The sequence below is a fragment of the Salvia splendens genome, chromosome 12 (assembly GCF_004379255.2).
Source record: "Salvia splendens isolate huo1 chromosome 12, SspV2, whole genome shotgun sequence".
In the NCBI taxonomy this organism is placed as follows: Eukaryota; Viridiplantae; Streptophyta; class Magnoliopsida; order Lamiales; family Lamiaceae; genus Salvia; species Salvia splendens.
In genome coordinates this window covers 25,316,406-25,330,024 of record NC_056043.1, presented here as the reverse complement: position 1 = coordinate 25,330,024, position 13,619 = coordinate 25,316,406, and the positions used below count along the sequence as shown (strand labels likewise).

The following is a 13,619-nucleotide window of genomic DNA, read 5'->3' as shown; positions in this document are numbered from 1 at the left end:
TAGACTTGATAGAAGGTGAAAAGAATGAAGTTCTAAGAAAAAAAAAAAAAAAAAAAACAAGAACAAGAAAAAGAAAAAGACGACCTCCAAATTCACAAAAGTCGAGGTCTTTACAAAAAAAAAAAAAAAAAAAAAAAATAAGTTTGATGAAATAAAGATAGAGCTTCTATAATTGTGCGATGTAATCTTGTCTAGAATAGATCTCAAGTTTGGGGGAGTTTGAGTTGGGTTGTAATTTTTGGTTGTTCGATCTGTGGAAGGATGTTGTAGGAGGGAAGATTTTGGCACTCAAATGTGTAGCCTTTGAGCTCACTATCCATACTTATCCTACCTCGTCCCTAGCCACATTACAACCTTGAAATAAGACCTTGGACCTAATCGTTGATGCTTGTGGATGTGTGTAAATAGCTTGGTAGAGTTAAAGAAGTTCGGTTTGAAATCTGCGAGTCTATGAGATTAGTAGTGCTTGATGAATCAATGATGACGGTTTGAGTTGTTTGATCGTATGCTCGGACTTACTTTGAAGTGCATCTTGACTTGAAAATCTAGGGGGATGAGTGATTGTTCTTGAGAGTGGGAAATCTCGATTGGAAATGTCGGGGGTTTAGATCTTGTCACTCACGTCCCTACTTGATTCTTGTTGATGAAAATCTCTTTGCGGGTTAGACTTGGTTGAGTTTTTGTGCTTAAAATGTATCTTGCTCGGGGCGAGCAAGAGCTTAAGTTTGGGGGTATTTGATGCGAAGCATTTTTCCTATACTTTTCCCCCGTAGACTAAACATTTCTATGTTAATTATAACTCACCAAGTCGTGCTTTGAGTGTAGTTTCGGGTGTTAGAAGCTGGAAGTTCGTCGGAAATGCATAGCTGAGATTCCAGAGAGTTCGCCCGGTCGGGCGATTCTGAGCTTCTAAAACGCCCGGTCGGGCGTTACGCATGAGGATTCCAGAAAGTTCGCCCGGTCGGGCGATTATTGACGACACAAAACGCCCGGTCGGGCGTTTCCCCACGATACCTCCAGAAGCCTTTCGCCCGGTCGGGCGATTATCCCTTCTAATTTCGCCCGGTCGGGCGTTTGGTGGTTCAACTGTATTTCAGCAGTTTTCTCGGCAGTTTTGCTGGGGAAATAAAAAGAGAAAGGACGGATTTTACAGGAAAAAGGGGGGAAGACAGAAGGGAGAAGAAGGAAGAAGAGAAGAGAAGGAGGAAAATCTACCCGACACTCCGACGATCCGACTCCGCCATCCAATTCTACTCCGAAAGAGCATGCCTTCTACGGTTTTAATCATTGAATTTATCATGTATCAAGGCTAGGCTCATTTGTTGCTCCAAGTTGTGAATTAGACTCGTTAGAATGCTTCTACACTTTTGAACTCACGTTTGATATCATTGATTGTGTTTAATGTGTAATTCTATTACTTTAGAGGCATCTGTTGTGATAGATATCTAATCCTTGTTTATTGTCTCTTTAACATAGACATGGATGGATTAATCAATTGTTATGCTATCAAATTAAAATTGTTCAGAGGATAATTTGATAGTGGATTAGGTAAGCTCGTATAGTAGTTGATGTTAGATTCCCGCGCTTCCGCAGGAGTTGAATGCCTTCGAAAATTAATTCATGGAACAAGTGTTCAGCTGACTGTGAATTATACGTCGCAAACATGTTCAGTGCAAGCGATTAGGTTGATAAGTTAATCCCAAATTTGTGTGTGATAAATGTGTAGAATGATTCGAGTCTAAGGAGCAACTTGGAGTGACCTGTTTTTCTCGTGTTTAAAATCCTTGCGTAGTTAGTTTGTTAACTTAGTGTCATTAATCATCAAAACCAAAAATCGAACCTTTTTATGCTTTGTTTAGCGTTGAGTTTTAATAATCATTCCCTTCCCTGTGGATCGACACCTAAAATACTACACACGAAGCTGTATTCTTGCAGTTAGTGATAATATTTGGGTAATTAAATTGAACTTGCGTGCGAAATTGATTTGTTTTACAAACCAGTATTATCCACATTAGTAATCAATCCCATTGTCAGTCCTGTAAAGATAGATTAGTTTAAATAGAGGAAATACCAATCAGCACAGTCATTTATTGGGCAAGGCAAATAGACCATTCAATTAATTTCTTTTACTGTGTAATTCGTTTTCCAAGTCACAACTGCCACTCATTTATGGAGATATAATTATTTCGAGTAATGCATTAACTAATATTGCTAATTCATCTATAACACTGTTTTATAGTTTTTATACATATTTAATACTTATTAAAATATTATCTGGTATATATTTTAACTGAGAAATGTGAATGGTTCTCCTAATCATTCTATTTTTTTGGAATATGTATTGGTGTACATGTGACAAGTGCAGGGTGGTCTTCTTCCTCTATAAATATGGCTAATCACTCATTTTACAGCTCAGTTAGCAACTCTCTTTTAAAAACTTACATCAACTTCTTCTCACAATTATAAGGCTCCATAAGCTCGATTTTTGGTACTGCTCTCTTTCTTTCATTCATTTAAAATCAGTAGGAATTAAGTTAGATATCTAAGTATCTTACCATTTTGCTGAAAGATCCTCTTGGCATCCATTTGCTTTCACTGCTATTTCTCCCTTTCTTGCATTATTTCTGCACCAAGTAAAGGGATTCATTGTTATAGGTTTTTGTGAATGATATGGATAAGCACTCAGTTTACAAATCAGTTACTTTGTTGTGAATGATATGGATAAGCACTCAGTTTACAAATCAGTTACTTTGTTGTGAATGATATGGCTAAGCAATCAGTGGAATTAGTGTTTACAAATCAATTAGGGTTTTACCATTTGGTGATAGATCTTCTTGGCATCTGCTTGCTTCCACAGATCACCAACCTTTTGTTTTACTATTTCTGCAAAAATGAAGATTATATTGTTATTGGCTGATGTGAATGTTAAGTGGACTGAGTGTTTAATCTGTTAGGACATTGCAGATTCTGACATTATTTCATTTTCATCTATTTGAGCAGATTGTGAAGTAATGTCTCCTTTTGTAACATGCTTAACCAATCTTTCCAAGGCAATCACTACTTCCACCATTAAAGTAAGATGTGTCCGTAGATATGAAGGAGTTCCAGAGGATAAAAATGATAACAGCCTAGAGTGTGTTTTGCATGATAATGAGGTATGATCTTTTGTCTACCAAACAACTAGGCTTTTATTGTCAACCAGAAATGGAACTAATTATTAATGGCTTTTTGTTATTACAGGGGACAAGAATCCAAGCATCCTTCACTAATAACATTATGAAAAAGATGGCCTCTCCACTTAGGGAAGGTGGTGTCTTTTATATTAAGAATTTCTGTGTGCAGAGTAACACTCTAAAAAACAAAGCAACAAACCACCAATTTAGGCTGGTAATGAATAGCTACACTGAGATTTTTGAGGTCAAAGATTTGGCTTTTCCTAGAATTATGTTTTCTTTCAAGCCATTCCCTGAAATTTCACAAATGAGACAGTATGATCAAACAGCCTTTTTTGGTAAGATTTTAAATTCTATGTTGTAATATGTTTGTTTTTAATACTCATTACATAGGTTGATTTCTGATTTCTTATTGGACGGATGTTATTGGTGTTATCACTAATCCAGGAAGAGTTCTCAAGCAATCTAAGTATAGGCTTATTGAAATTGAAATTAGTGATGAACAGTAAGTAATATCAAGAGTTGTCAATTAAAATTCTATACTACAATTTGTCTGAAAGTTAACACTTCTTTTGTGTGTACAGGCATAATAAAATCTTTTGTACAATTTGGGAAGCAAATGTTGATTCTTATATCTCTGATTTCAAAAAGAGTCAAGGAACCATCCCTATTGTTATTGTTCAAATTTACAAGCCTAATTTATTTAGAGGTTTCATTTCTCTCACATTTGTCTCTTTGTTGTTTGTTTTTCTTCTTAGTTTATCTGACAGAAACTGCATTCCTCAAATGTGTTTTTATGTATTAGGTGAAATGAGAATATCTATACACTTTCAAGCATCAAAGGTTCTAATTAATCCAAAATTAGATGAAGTTACTGATTTTAGGAAAAGGTATAAGCTATTAGTGGTAATGTAGTTCTCACACTTTTAAAATGAATATGTTTTACAGCTATTTAGTTATTTATTATCTTATTTGTGACTGATTTTGGATTATATTTTTATAGAATTGAAGGTGATGAGAGATTTATTTGTAATGGTTCTTTGGGTCCAGTTGGACCAAACATTAGCAGTGAGTTTGAAAATCTTACAGTGAAGTCTCTTGAGGATTTAGAATGTCTAGAGGTATTAAATACTTATTATTCCAACTGAAATGAATAAGTTTACATTGACTTATTTTGTTAATTATACTGTCTTACATTATATTAGTTCATTTCTGCCATTTGTTCACAGGATGGTTTATATTGGGTTTTTGGAAACATTATATCTGTGGAAGCACATTATGATACATGGTATTACTTGTCATGTAAGACCTGTTTTAAGAAGGTTGAGTTGGAGGATAACAAGTTTGAGTGTTCATTATGTAAGAGCACTTATTCCCATGCTTATAGAAGGTATTATAGCATTAAATTTTTTTCTTAAGAATGTTGCAGCAGAGGACAGAATCTTTATAATGTTTGATAAGTAATATATTTTATTTTTCTCATCCTATGCAGGTATAAATTTATTGTCAATATTGTTGATGATACAAGCAACACTTCACTTTTAGTGTGGGATAGGGAGGGTATCCAACTGATAGGAAAAAAGGTTTATGAATTTGTAGGGGCTGATAATCAGGTATGTTATTTACAATTTTGATATTATGCTTTTATTCTTTATGTTTTTATTCTTTATTAGCTTTTACCAAAAACATTTAAATTGGAGGTTTTGCCAATGGAGGACATTGCTAAAGAAATTGAAAAGAAGCTGGTGGGGCAGAGTGTGTTGTTCAAGCTCCAATTTAGAAATCAGCAGGAGTATCACAAATCTTATCCACATACTGTGAACAAAGTGTGCAATATTCCTCATGTTGTTGAGAAGTATACCCCCCAAAAGTTTGGTTCCCAAGAAGTTAAGAAAGAAATAAAGTTATCTGATCTCATTTTTGGTTCTGACCTTCCAGAGGTAATAATATTTTGTGTTGAGGTTTTGCCTTATAATAATTCATGTTATTGTTGTTTATTGATCTTTTATTAAATTTCTGTGTTTATTATTTTAGGTTTATGAGAAAAGTATTGTTACTCCAGATTTGTCAAGTGTAACAAATGAGATTAATCATGAATTCAACATTGAAGGGTCTGTTAAGAGAAGCTTAGAGGCTGATTTTAATTGCTGTGATGATATTGTTGGCTTTCAGGAGAACAAGAAGCCAAAAGTCAACAAGGAGTATTAGAGAGATGGGTCATTTTAGATGTTTTTGTGCCATGGATTCTTACATTTTGATTAAATGGCAGAGTGGAATGCTCAGTTTATCTTTTTTGGATGTTAGTTTTGTTGGCAGAACATGGTATGAGCTTATTTTGGTCTACTCGGTTTAGTTTACTGATCTTTGTTTAGCTTGATGTAATCCATTAATTCAAAGTGTGGTTTTTATTTTCAGTGTGTGCCCTTGAAGTTTAACTAATGATAGTGTTTCATCCCAAATAACAAAATTAACTAATGATGGTGTTTCATCACAGCAATTAAAAGAGCTAAAACAGTGGAAAAAATGTCTATATGAGATTAAATCATTAAATTTTTAAACAAAGGATCAGTTTCAGGCACCAACCTGTTTTTCAAATGAGTTTGAAGTTTCTTCTCTCTCATGTCGTGGCTATCATTGTATCTTTATAATCAGATTCACCTTAATCCTACACAATCAAAAATTGCAATATTACATGCAAATTTCAGATTTAATTCTTGAAGCCAACTTTAAAAAAGGGAGTGAATCAAATCTGCCAATCACACACACTTACTAATCACACACACTTACTACAACAATTTATGGAATTCCCTTTTAAGTTCTTAACAATTTTTTGAAAAGCCTATTTTGGCATGACATATTTTACAAGCTTTATAAGGCCAATATTATTAATGCATCTTCTTCACAAAGTTTCCAACTCTATCATCAAGGTCTGGTTTGAATGATTTATAAAACAAAATCTAAAGACAAGAATGATATGGAACCTGTATTCTATGATTGTGTGGTATGATTCCTGATTTCTTCTCACCTAAAAGTAAATTTATAAACCAAAGATCAGTTTTAATAAACAAGGCTAATTACTAAAATAAACACAATGAATTCATATTCCTTTATAACAGCTATGTTGTCATTATCTACATTGTTGCCTCCTAGACAATTTTTTTTTTGCCTTTATCTCTATGAAAAATGTGTGTATCCATTTTGTTGTTAGTAATGGATAGTGAGATTTCCCCAAATATATTAAGGTAAACACTTATTTGGATGCATGTTCTTAGTAGTCGCCAAATTCAAAGCAATTTTTGTAGATGTGTTCCCTAATAGTAGAATTACAAATGAGCTAATCAGATTTAAATCTAAACATGCATTGTGGAAAAAAAATTAGTTTTTTGGGTAATAGCCGTTACCTTACTCTGTTATGGATATAATTTCCGTTGGTGGAGGAGGCGAGACGGAGTGCGATGTTTGGTTTTTCTTATTCTCAACCCAATGGAGACAGGTTTTGATTTGGGGCAGTTATGCATCGCAAATCCTGTTGAAAACACTTATGAGTAAGATTTCAAGAATGACATAGATATTGTTCACTTTGGTTTTTTGTTATAAGCCCAATATTAATACCTAATTTCCATTTTAAAGCCAATTTTGCAAGATTTAGGGTTCTGGAATTAAGCAAGGATGAACTGAAAGGTCATCTTGGTTTATTTGGAGTTCTACACCTATAAAATAGCAGCATTTCCAGTATCCATTATCCCTCACTGTTTTCTTAAAGTTTATTTCTGATTAGCTTCATATTATACTATAATCTGTTCTGGATTCAATTATCTGCTTTGAATCAATGAAGAAATTAAAAAAATCCGTAGTACTTAAGAGTTTGCCATCTGAGAAGTGTACTCATTCAAGTTCAGGTACTTCTTTAGCAATAATATAAGTTCTCTATTTTGACTAGAAATTAATATATGAATCCTTGCGAATTTTGTTCTCAGCTCTGTGTAGGTTTTCACCAATATGTGAAAAGCATGTACAAAAATCATTTTTCTAAAGTTGGGAACAAGAATTTAGTTACCTTTCGCAGTTGACGTCCTCTGTTAGGTTACAAACCCATATGACAACAGATCTGCTATCGCCTAGAAAATCAATTGAGTGTTCTATGAGAACAGTTTGGAAATCTAAATCAATTACGAATCCTTTAAAATGAATGAAACAAGACAGAAATTTTACCTTTATTTTTTTAAAATCGAAGTTGGTGTGTAGATTTGTGGAGAAAGATGTCGATGTGTAGGCTCAAATCCGTTTAGGGTTTTCGAGAGGTAGCAGAACGCAGCCGAATGTAGGAGGATGTAATCGGCGGATGAGGCAGTCATTGGTGGCAGGAAAGTAGCGATTCATTGGTGGCGGTGGAGGAGGATCTAAGCGGCGGAATGTTTGCGATTTTGGAAGGGTTTGAAATTGATGTTGAGGATAATAAGAACTCAGCCGAATGTAGGAGGATATAATCGGCGGATGAGGGACTCATTGGTGGCGGTGGAGGAGCTTTGCACGGGTGGCGGTGGAGGATGATCTAAGCGGCGGTATGAATGCGCCGCTAGGGTTTCTGGAAGGAGGGGTCGGCGTTTTCAGAGAAGGAAAAATAAATTAGGCTGGATCATGAATAATAATTATGCATAACTAAACTAAGATTAGTTCATTACGTATTTTAATTCTGTTATATTATAAAATTGTTAAAATTGTTAAGATAAGATTAGTTAATTTATTTGTCACAATCTTTTAGCTTGATTATATTGGATTAAATATAGGGCCAAGTGTGGGCTGCAATTTCTTATTTGGGCTGGTATTAAGTTTACAGCTGGGACATTCTTTTACTCTATTTGGACTGATATCTTATGGAATGAAGAACCATTTTTTGGATTATAGTATTATTTTAGTGTGTTGGAAATTAAATTGAACTTATGTATTTATTTGTAAATTATAATATTTTAAAATATTGATGTTGAATTCTTTTATGTATTAATTTGCTTGATTGTGCAAATATTAGTTTCATTGTCGTGTTAAACAAAAGTTCACGTTGTTTAATTAAATTTTTTTTGGCCTCCTATTTTATTTACTCTTTGTCCTTTTTATTATCAAACGAGATAGTTTGTTTTAGATTTTTTAATTGAAGTATTTGGATTTTTTTAAACTTAATTTAGGCAAAATCATATATTTTTTGGGTGCATCATATGACTATCCTGTTTTAATTTTTAAATATATTTATATAAGTGAATAAGAATTTGACAAATTAGTATTAAAAGAGTTTTTAATTTACTTTGAGTATTTTATTGAAATAATTTTATGGTGAATATTGAAATTCACCAAATCATTTTGTATTGTATTCTAACTTACCAAATTTATTACATTTTTGTATAGCTAATGTTGGTGTATCCGTTCAAAGTTCAATAGCTACGAGTGATGGCGTACTTGATCAGCCTAATTCTTGTATTGTGAATGATAGTATCGTTTGTTCGTCTATCGTAAATCAAAATGGAGGTATTTAATTTTTAAATGTTGGAAAAATTAAATATTCAGCTTGGATGCTTTTATTGTTGAAATATTAATATTTTGAAATATTTATATTTTGTTAAATAAAATTGTTTTTTTCTTCAACAGAATATTGGGATATCGGGGATGCTATATTTGTTTCAACGATATACCCGTCCTATATGAATCATGAAGTGTTGAGTAATTGTTTGCATGATCGTGCCATACTTGCTCCTACTTTAGAGGTTGTTGATGAGGTTAACCAATTTATGATGTCGTTGGATCAGTCTCAGGGTCGAGTTTATTTGAGTTCTGATAGTATCTCAAACTCAGATTTGACCTCAAATGGATTAGCTGAGATACATTCTGTTGAATTTTTGAATAAGTTGAAGTGTTCAGGTACACCTAATCATGAATTGTTGTTGAAAGTTGGTACTCCTGTGATGTTGTTAAGGAATATAGATCACTCGAATGGATTGTGTAATGACACCAGACTGGTAATTACGCGTTTGGGTGATTATGTTTTGGAGGGACAAGTATTGGGTGGCCATAATGTTGGTCATAAAGTTCTGATTCCCCGAATGTCTTTAATACCATCTGATCCAAGGTTGCCATTCAAATTCCAACGACGACAATTTCCTTTGGCTGTGTCGTATGCAATGACCATTAACAAAAGTCAAGGTCAATCTCTGTCTCATGTTGGATTATTTTTACGAAAACCAGTCTTCAGTCATGGACAGTTGTATGTTGCTATATCTAGAGTTACGAGTCGTGCAGGTCTCAAGATTTTAGTTTGTGGAGATGAAGATGATAATAGAAGCGATGCTACTGTTAATGTTGTTTACAAAGAAGTTTTTCAAAACTTATGAACTATTGGTTGGTTTGTTGTTGTTTTATAATTTTCCTCTATTTTCTCAACTGAAATAACAGGTTCTTTATTTGAAGAGGTTGGTTCTAACTAACTCATACTCTTTGCTCATTAGTTATACATCTCTTAATTGAAATTTATTTTACTTTACTTATATCATAAATTAAATATGTATAAAATTGATTGCCGAATATGAAATATTTCATCTATAGTTGATGAGTAAATTCATCAGTTATAATGAATATTTTATTTATAATCACATTTATGTTTTATCAGTGTTTATATTGTTTGTAATTCTTATTTTCTACTCCTTCATTCAAATTTATATTAATTATTTAAAAATTATATGCCCTGTACATAGCACGGGTGTGAATACTAGTTTCTAATAAAATCATTGTTGTTGTTCAACAACGACGACTCAGAGAACTGGCCAAAGTCAACTCTTTCAACATTCAAACTTTTCTTGCACAAGAAAAATGAATTTTATATTTCAGTTTTCGTACGACATTTGCACTTTTACTAAACCTTGTTGGTTGTCTTCTGCGAGACTACGCCAACTGCTGCCACCTCTTTTGCCATTTCTCTTCCCCTTTATTCAATAATCCATGATTCAGATTCACGCCGCACTTGCAAATTCTAATTTAACCGATACTTTTTATTTGTTTTTTACGTTGGAAATTTAGAAGAGTCCTCCTTTCAAGGTAATTGTTCATCTTTTTAGTTTAAATTATTCGAACTACTATATTTTTGTTATTTACCATGGTTTCACTGAATATTAGTACTATGATTAGATAGTTTTTTTGTGTTTTGGGAGCTGGGTTCAATTTTGGGATTCTAGTCATTTTGCTCTTTTGTTTTATCTGCAATTTGAAATGATAATTTGTTATTAATCAGAGATGAATTCTTTAAAATCTTGGGCTTGGAAGGTAGTAATATGAATTGGAGCTAGCTTAAAGTAGAAAGGGGATTTGATAGCTTAATGTAGTTAAACATGAAATCTGAATCAAAGCTGCAAAAGGGTGAACCCTAATTGAGTATATGTCTATCGTAACTTCAGTGGCTTACCTAATCCATTCGATTTACTAATCCTTTACTTGTTGAGATATCACTTGAAAGAAATCTTCACCATGCTAATGTGATGATTGTTGCTATTTTGCTCAGTTTTGCTCTAATCTGATGGGGGATGGGAGTTCCGACCTTGGTGCTCAGTTACGCGTAGAGCCAATCTACGACTCGTTCCTATGTCCTCTGACGAAGCAAGTGATGCACGATCCTGTGACCTTGGAAACCGGGCAAACGTACGAGAGGGAGGCCATAGAGAAGTGGCTGAGAGAGTGTAGGGAGAGTGGAAGAAAGCATGTCTGCCCTTTGACATTGAGAGAGCTGAAAAGCACTGAGCTTAGCCCTAGTATTGCTCTAAGACACACAATTAAAGAATGGAATGCGAGGAACGAAGCCTCTAAGCTTGACATGGCACGGCGATCCCTGTCCCTGACCAGCTTGGAGGGTGACATTCTGCACGCCCTGAAATTCGTGCAGCGCCTCTGCCTGCAAGCCTCTTTCAATAAGCGTGTGGTCCATGATGCCGACTTGATTCCCAAGATTGTAGATGTGCTCAAGAGCTCCAGTCGACAAGTCCGTTGCACAGCTCTTGAAACTCTTAGGATTGTGGTGGAGGATGATTCTGATAACAAGGTTGGCTGGTTGTTGCTATGCCCTAGCTCGGTTCAAGCTGTGTGTCCTCTCCTAACTTGACTCCAGTTTCTTATTCTTGCAGGAAATCATGGCGGAAGGGGACACTGTGCGCACGATAGTCAAGTTCCTGTCTCACGAGCAATCTAAAGAGAGAGAAGAAGCTGTTTCTCTTCTCTACGAGCTCTCTAACTCAGAGAAGCTCTGTGAAAAGATCGGCTCTGTTAATGGGGCGGTTCTGATCTTAGTTGGGATGGCCACCAGCAACTCGGAGAGTCTCCTAACTGTCGAGATGACTGATAAAACACTCGAGAATCTGGCTCAATGTGAGAACAACGTTAAACAAATGGCTGAATGTGGAAGATTGCAGCCTCTTCTCACATTACTGCTTGAAGGTTCAGTCATCTTGTTTTTTTTATATGTAATGAAGGATTTCTGTTGGATTCTTGAAAATGTTTAGATAGCATTGTGTTGAGCATTTGTCATTTCTCTGCAGGTGCTCCTGACACTAAGCTGTCCATGGCTGCCATTCTAGGTGAGCTCGTTCTAGACAACGAGGTGAAGGTATTCGTGGCGAGGACAGCTGCATTTTCACTCATCAATCTCATGACGCACACCGACATGCCATCGAGGGAGGCTGCTCTTAAAGCTATAAACCAGATTTCATCAGATGAAACGAGTGCCAAAGTCTTGATCGAGGCAGGCATCTTGCCCCCTCTTGTGAAGGATCTGTTCACTGTCGGAGCAAAGCAGCTGCCAATGCGGCTCAAGGAAGTTTCAGCAACAATTCTTGCCAACGTCGTTAACTCAGGCCATGACTTCGACTCAGTGCCAATCGGGCCTAACTACCAGACTCTGGTGTCAAAGGAGATCATTCACAACCTTCTGCATCTTATCAACAACACTGGCCCTGCAATCGAGTCCAAGCTTCTCCAAGTTCTGGTCGGGCTCACAAATTCTGCAGCAACTGTGTCCAGTGTTGTATCTGCCATCAAGAGCTCCGGTGCTACTATCAGTTTGGTTCAGTTCATCGAAGCTCCTCAGGTGGATCTGAGGGCGGCTTCGATAAGGCTTCTGCAGAACCTCTCCCCACGCATGGGCCCGGAGCTGGCTAGCTGCCTGCGCGGGCCAGCAGGCCAGCTCGGGAGCCTGATCCGGGAGATATTGGAAAAAGAGGTGATAACTGAGGAGCAAGCAGCTGCTGTCGGATTTCTATCTGATCTACCTGAAAGGGACTCGGGTCTCACTAGACAGATGCTAGATGAAGAGGTGTTCCAGCGCTTCATCTCGAGAATAGTTAGCATCAGGCAAGGTACGACAAGGAGGAACCGTTTCATGACCCCGTATTTGGAAGGGCTCGTGAAGGTCGTGGCAAGAGTCACATTCGGGTTATCTGAGGAGTCAGGTGCTGCCGCTCGCGCACTCTGTTGTCGGACCAACCTAGCATCGCTCTTCATAGACCTCCTGCAATCCAACGGGCTCGATAATCTGCAAATGGTGTCAGCCATAGCTTTGGAGAATCTATCCAAAGAATCGAAGAACTTGACACAACTGCTAGAGTTCCCTGCACCGGGGCTGTGTGCCACGATCTTCCCTTGCCTGAGCAAGCAACCGGTGATAACAGGGCTGTGCCCTATTCATCGAGGGATATGCTCACTGAAAGAGACATTCTGTCTGTTGGATGGACAGGCTGTGGACAAACTGGTGGCTCTGTTGGACCACAGGAACGACAAGGTGGTGGAGGCGTCACTTGCTGCGCTGGCCACTTTGCTGGAGGACGGCGTTGACATAGATCAGGGGGTTCAGGTGTTACTGGAGGCAGAAGGGGTGAAGCCGATACTGGACTTGCTGCTGGGGAAACGGACGGAGACGCTGAGGAGCCGGGTGGTTTGGACAGTGGAGAGATTGTTGAGATGTGAAGCGATAGCATATGATGTAGCAGGTGATCCAAATATAAGCACAGCTTTGGTTGATGCATTTCAGCATGGAGAATACAGAACAAGGCAGATTGCTGAGCGCGCCTTGAAACATGTTGACAAGATCCCCAACTTCTCTAGCATCTTTTCCAACGTGTGATAGTCCTTTCCTTTTCCACTCCATTTCTCCTTAAAACTTATCCCTTCCCTTGTATTTACTCACATGCACATACTCACACACACACAAATTTTTGAAGATTCCATCAGGTGTGAAGATACTGATTGTTTTTTTGGTTCCAAGATTTCATCTTATTTGTGCTACTATTCCATATTTGTATGCAATTCGAATTTATATGTTTGCACTTTTTGCAATCAAGACAATAAAGCTATGGCCTATGGCAACGGGACCATCATTTCCGAAATTGATAAAATTGGTTTTGGGAATAGATGCGAAATTATGTC

At 36.6% G+C, this 13,619-nt stretch overlaps 2 protein-coding genes across 3 annotated transcripts; both read left to right on the top strand.

Moving 5' to 3' along the window:
* The first annotated feature begins 3,390 nt into the window (after positions 1–3,390).
* On the top strand, positions 3,391–5,381 carry LOC121757769 (replication protein A 70 kDa DNA-binding subunit B-like). Its single transcript, XM_042153259.1, has 9 exons — positions 3,391–3,511; positions 3,621–3,678; positions 3,758–3,882; positions 3,979–4,079; positions 4,130–4,294; positions 4,403–4,563; positions 4,666–4,786; positions 4,874–5,113; positions 5,208–5,381. Exons 1-9 carry the CDS (start codon positions 3,391–3,393, stop codon positions 5,379–5,381), a joined length of 1,266 nt encoding a protein of 421 aa, XP_042009193.1.
* Positions 5,382–10,065: 4,684 nt separating this feature from the next.
* Positions 10,066–13,516, top strand: LOC121759603 (U-box domain-containing protein 43-like). 2 transcript variants are annotated; one of them, XM_042155255.1, is made up of 4 exons: positions 10,066–10,250; positions 10,711–11,244; positions 11,327–11,636; positions 11,738–13,516. In XM_042155255.1, the coding sequence occupies exons 2-4, from the start codon at positions 10,726–10,728 to the stop codon at positions 13,315–13,317; spliced, it is 2,409 nt and encodes an 802-aa protein (XP_042011189.1). In that variant the 5' UTR covers positions 10,066–10,250; positions 10,711–10,725; the 3' UTR covers positions 13,318–13,516. The 2 variants fall into 2 exon arrangements, with proteins under 2 accessions (XP_042011189.1, XP_042011190.1); XM_042155256.1 differs by lacking the exon at positions 10,066–10,250 and having other exon boundaries at positions 11,013–11,244; positions 11,311–11,636.
* The last annotated feature ends 103 nt before the right edge of the window (positions 13,517–13,619 follow it).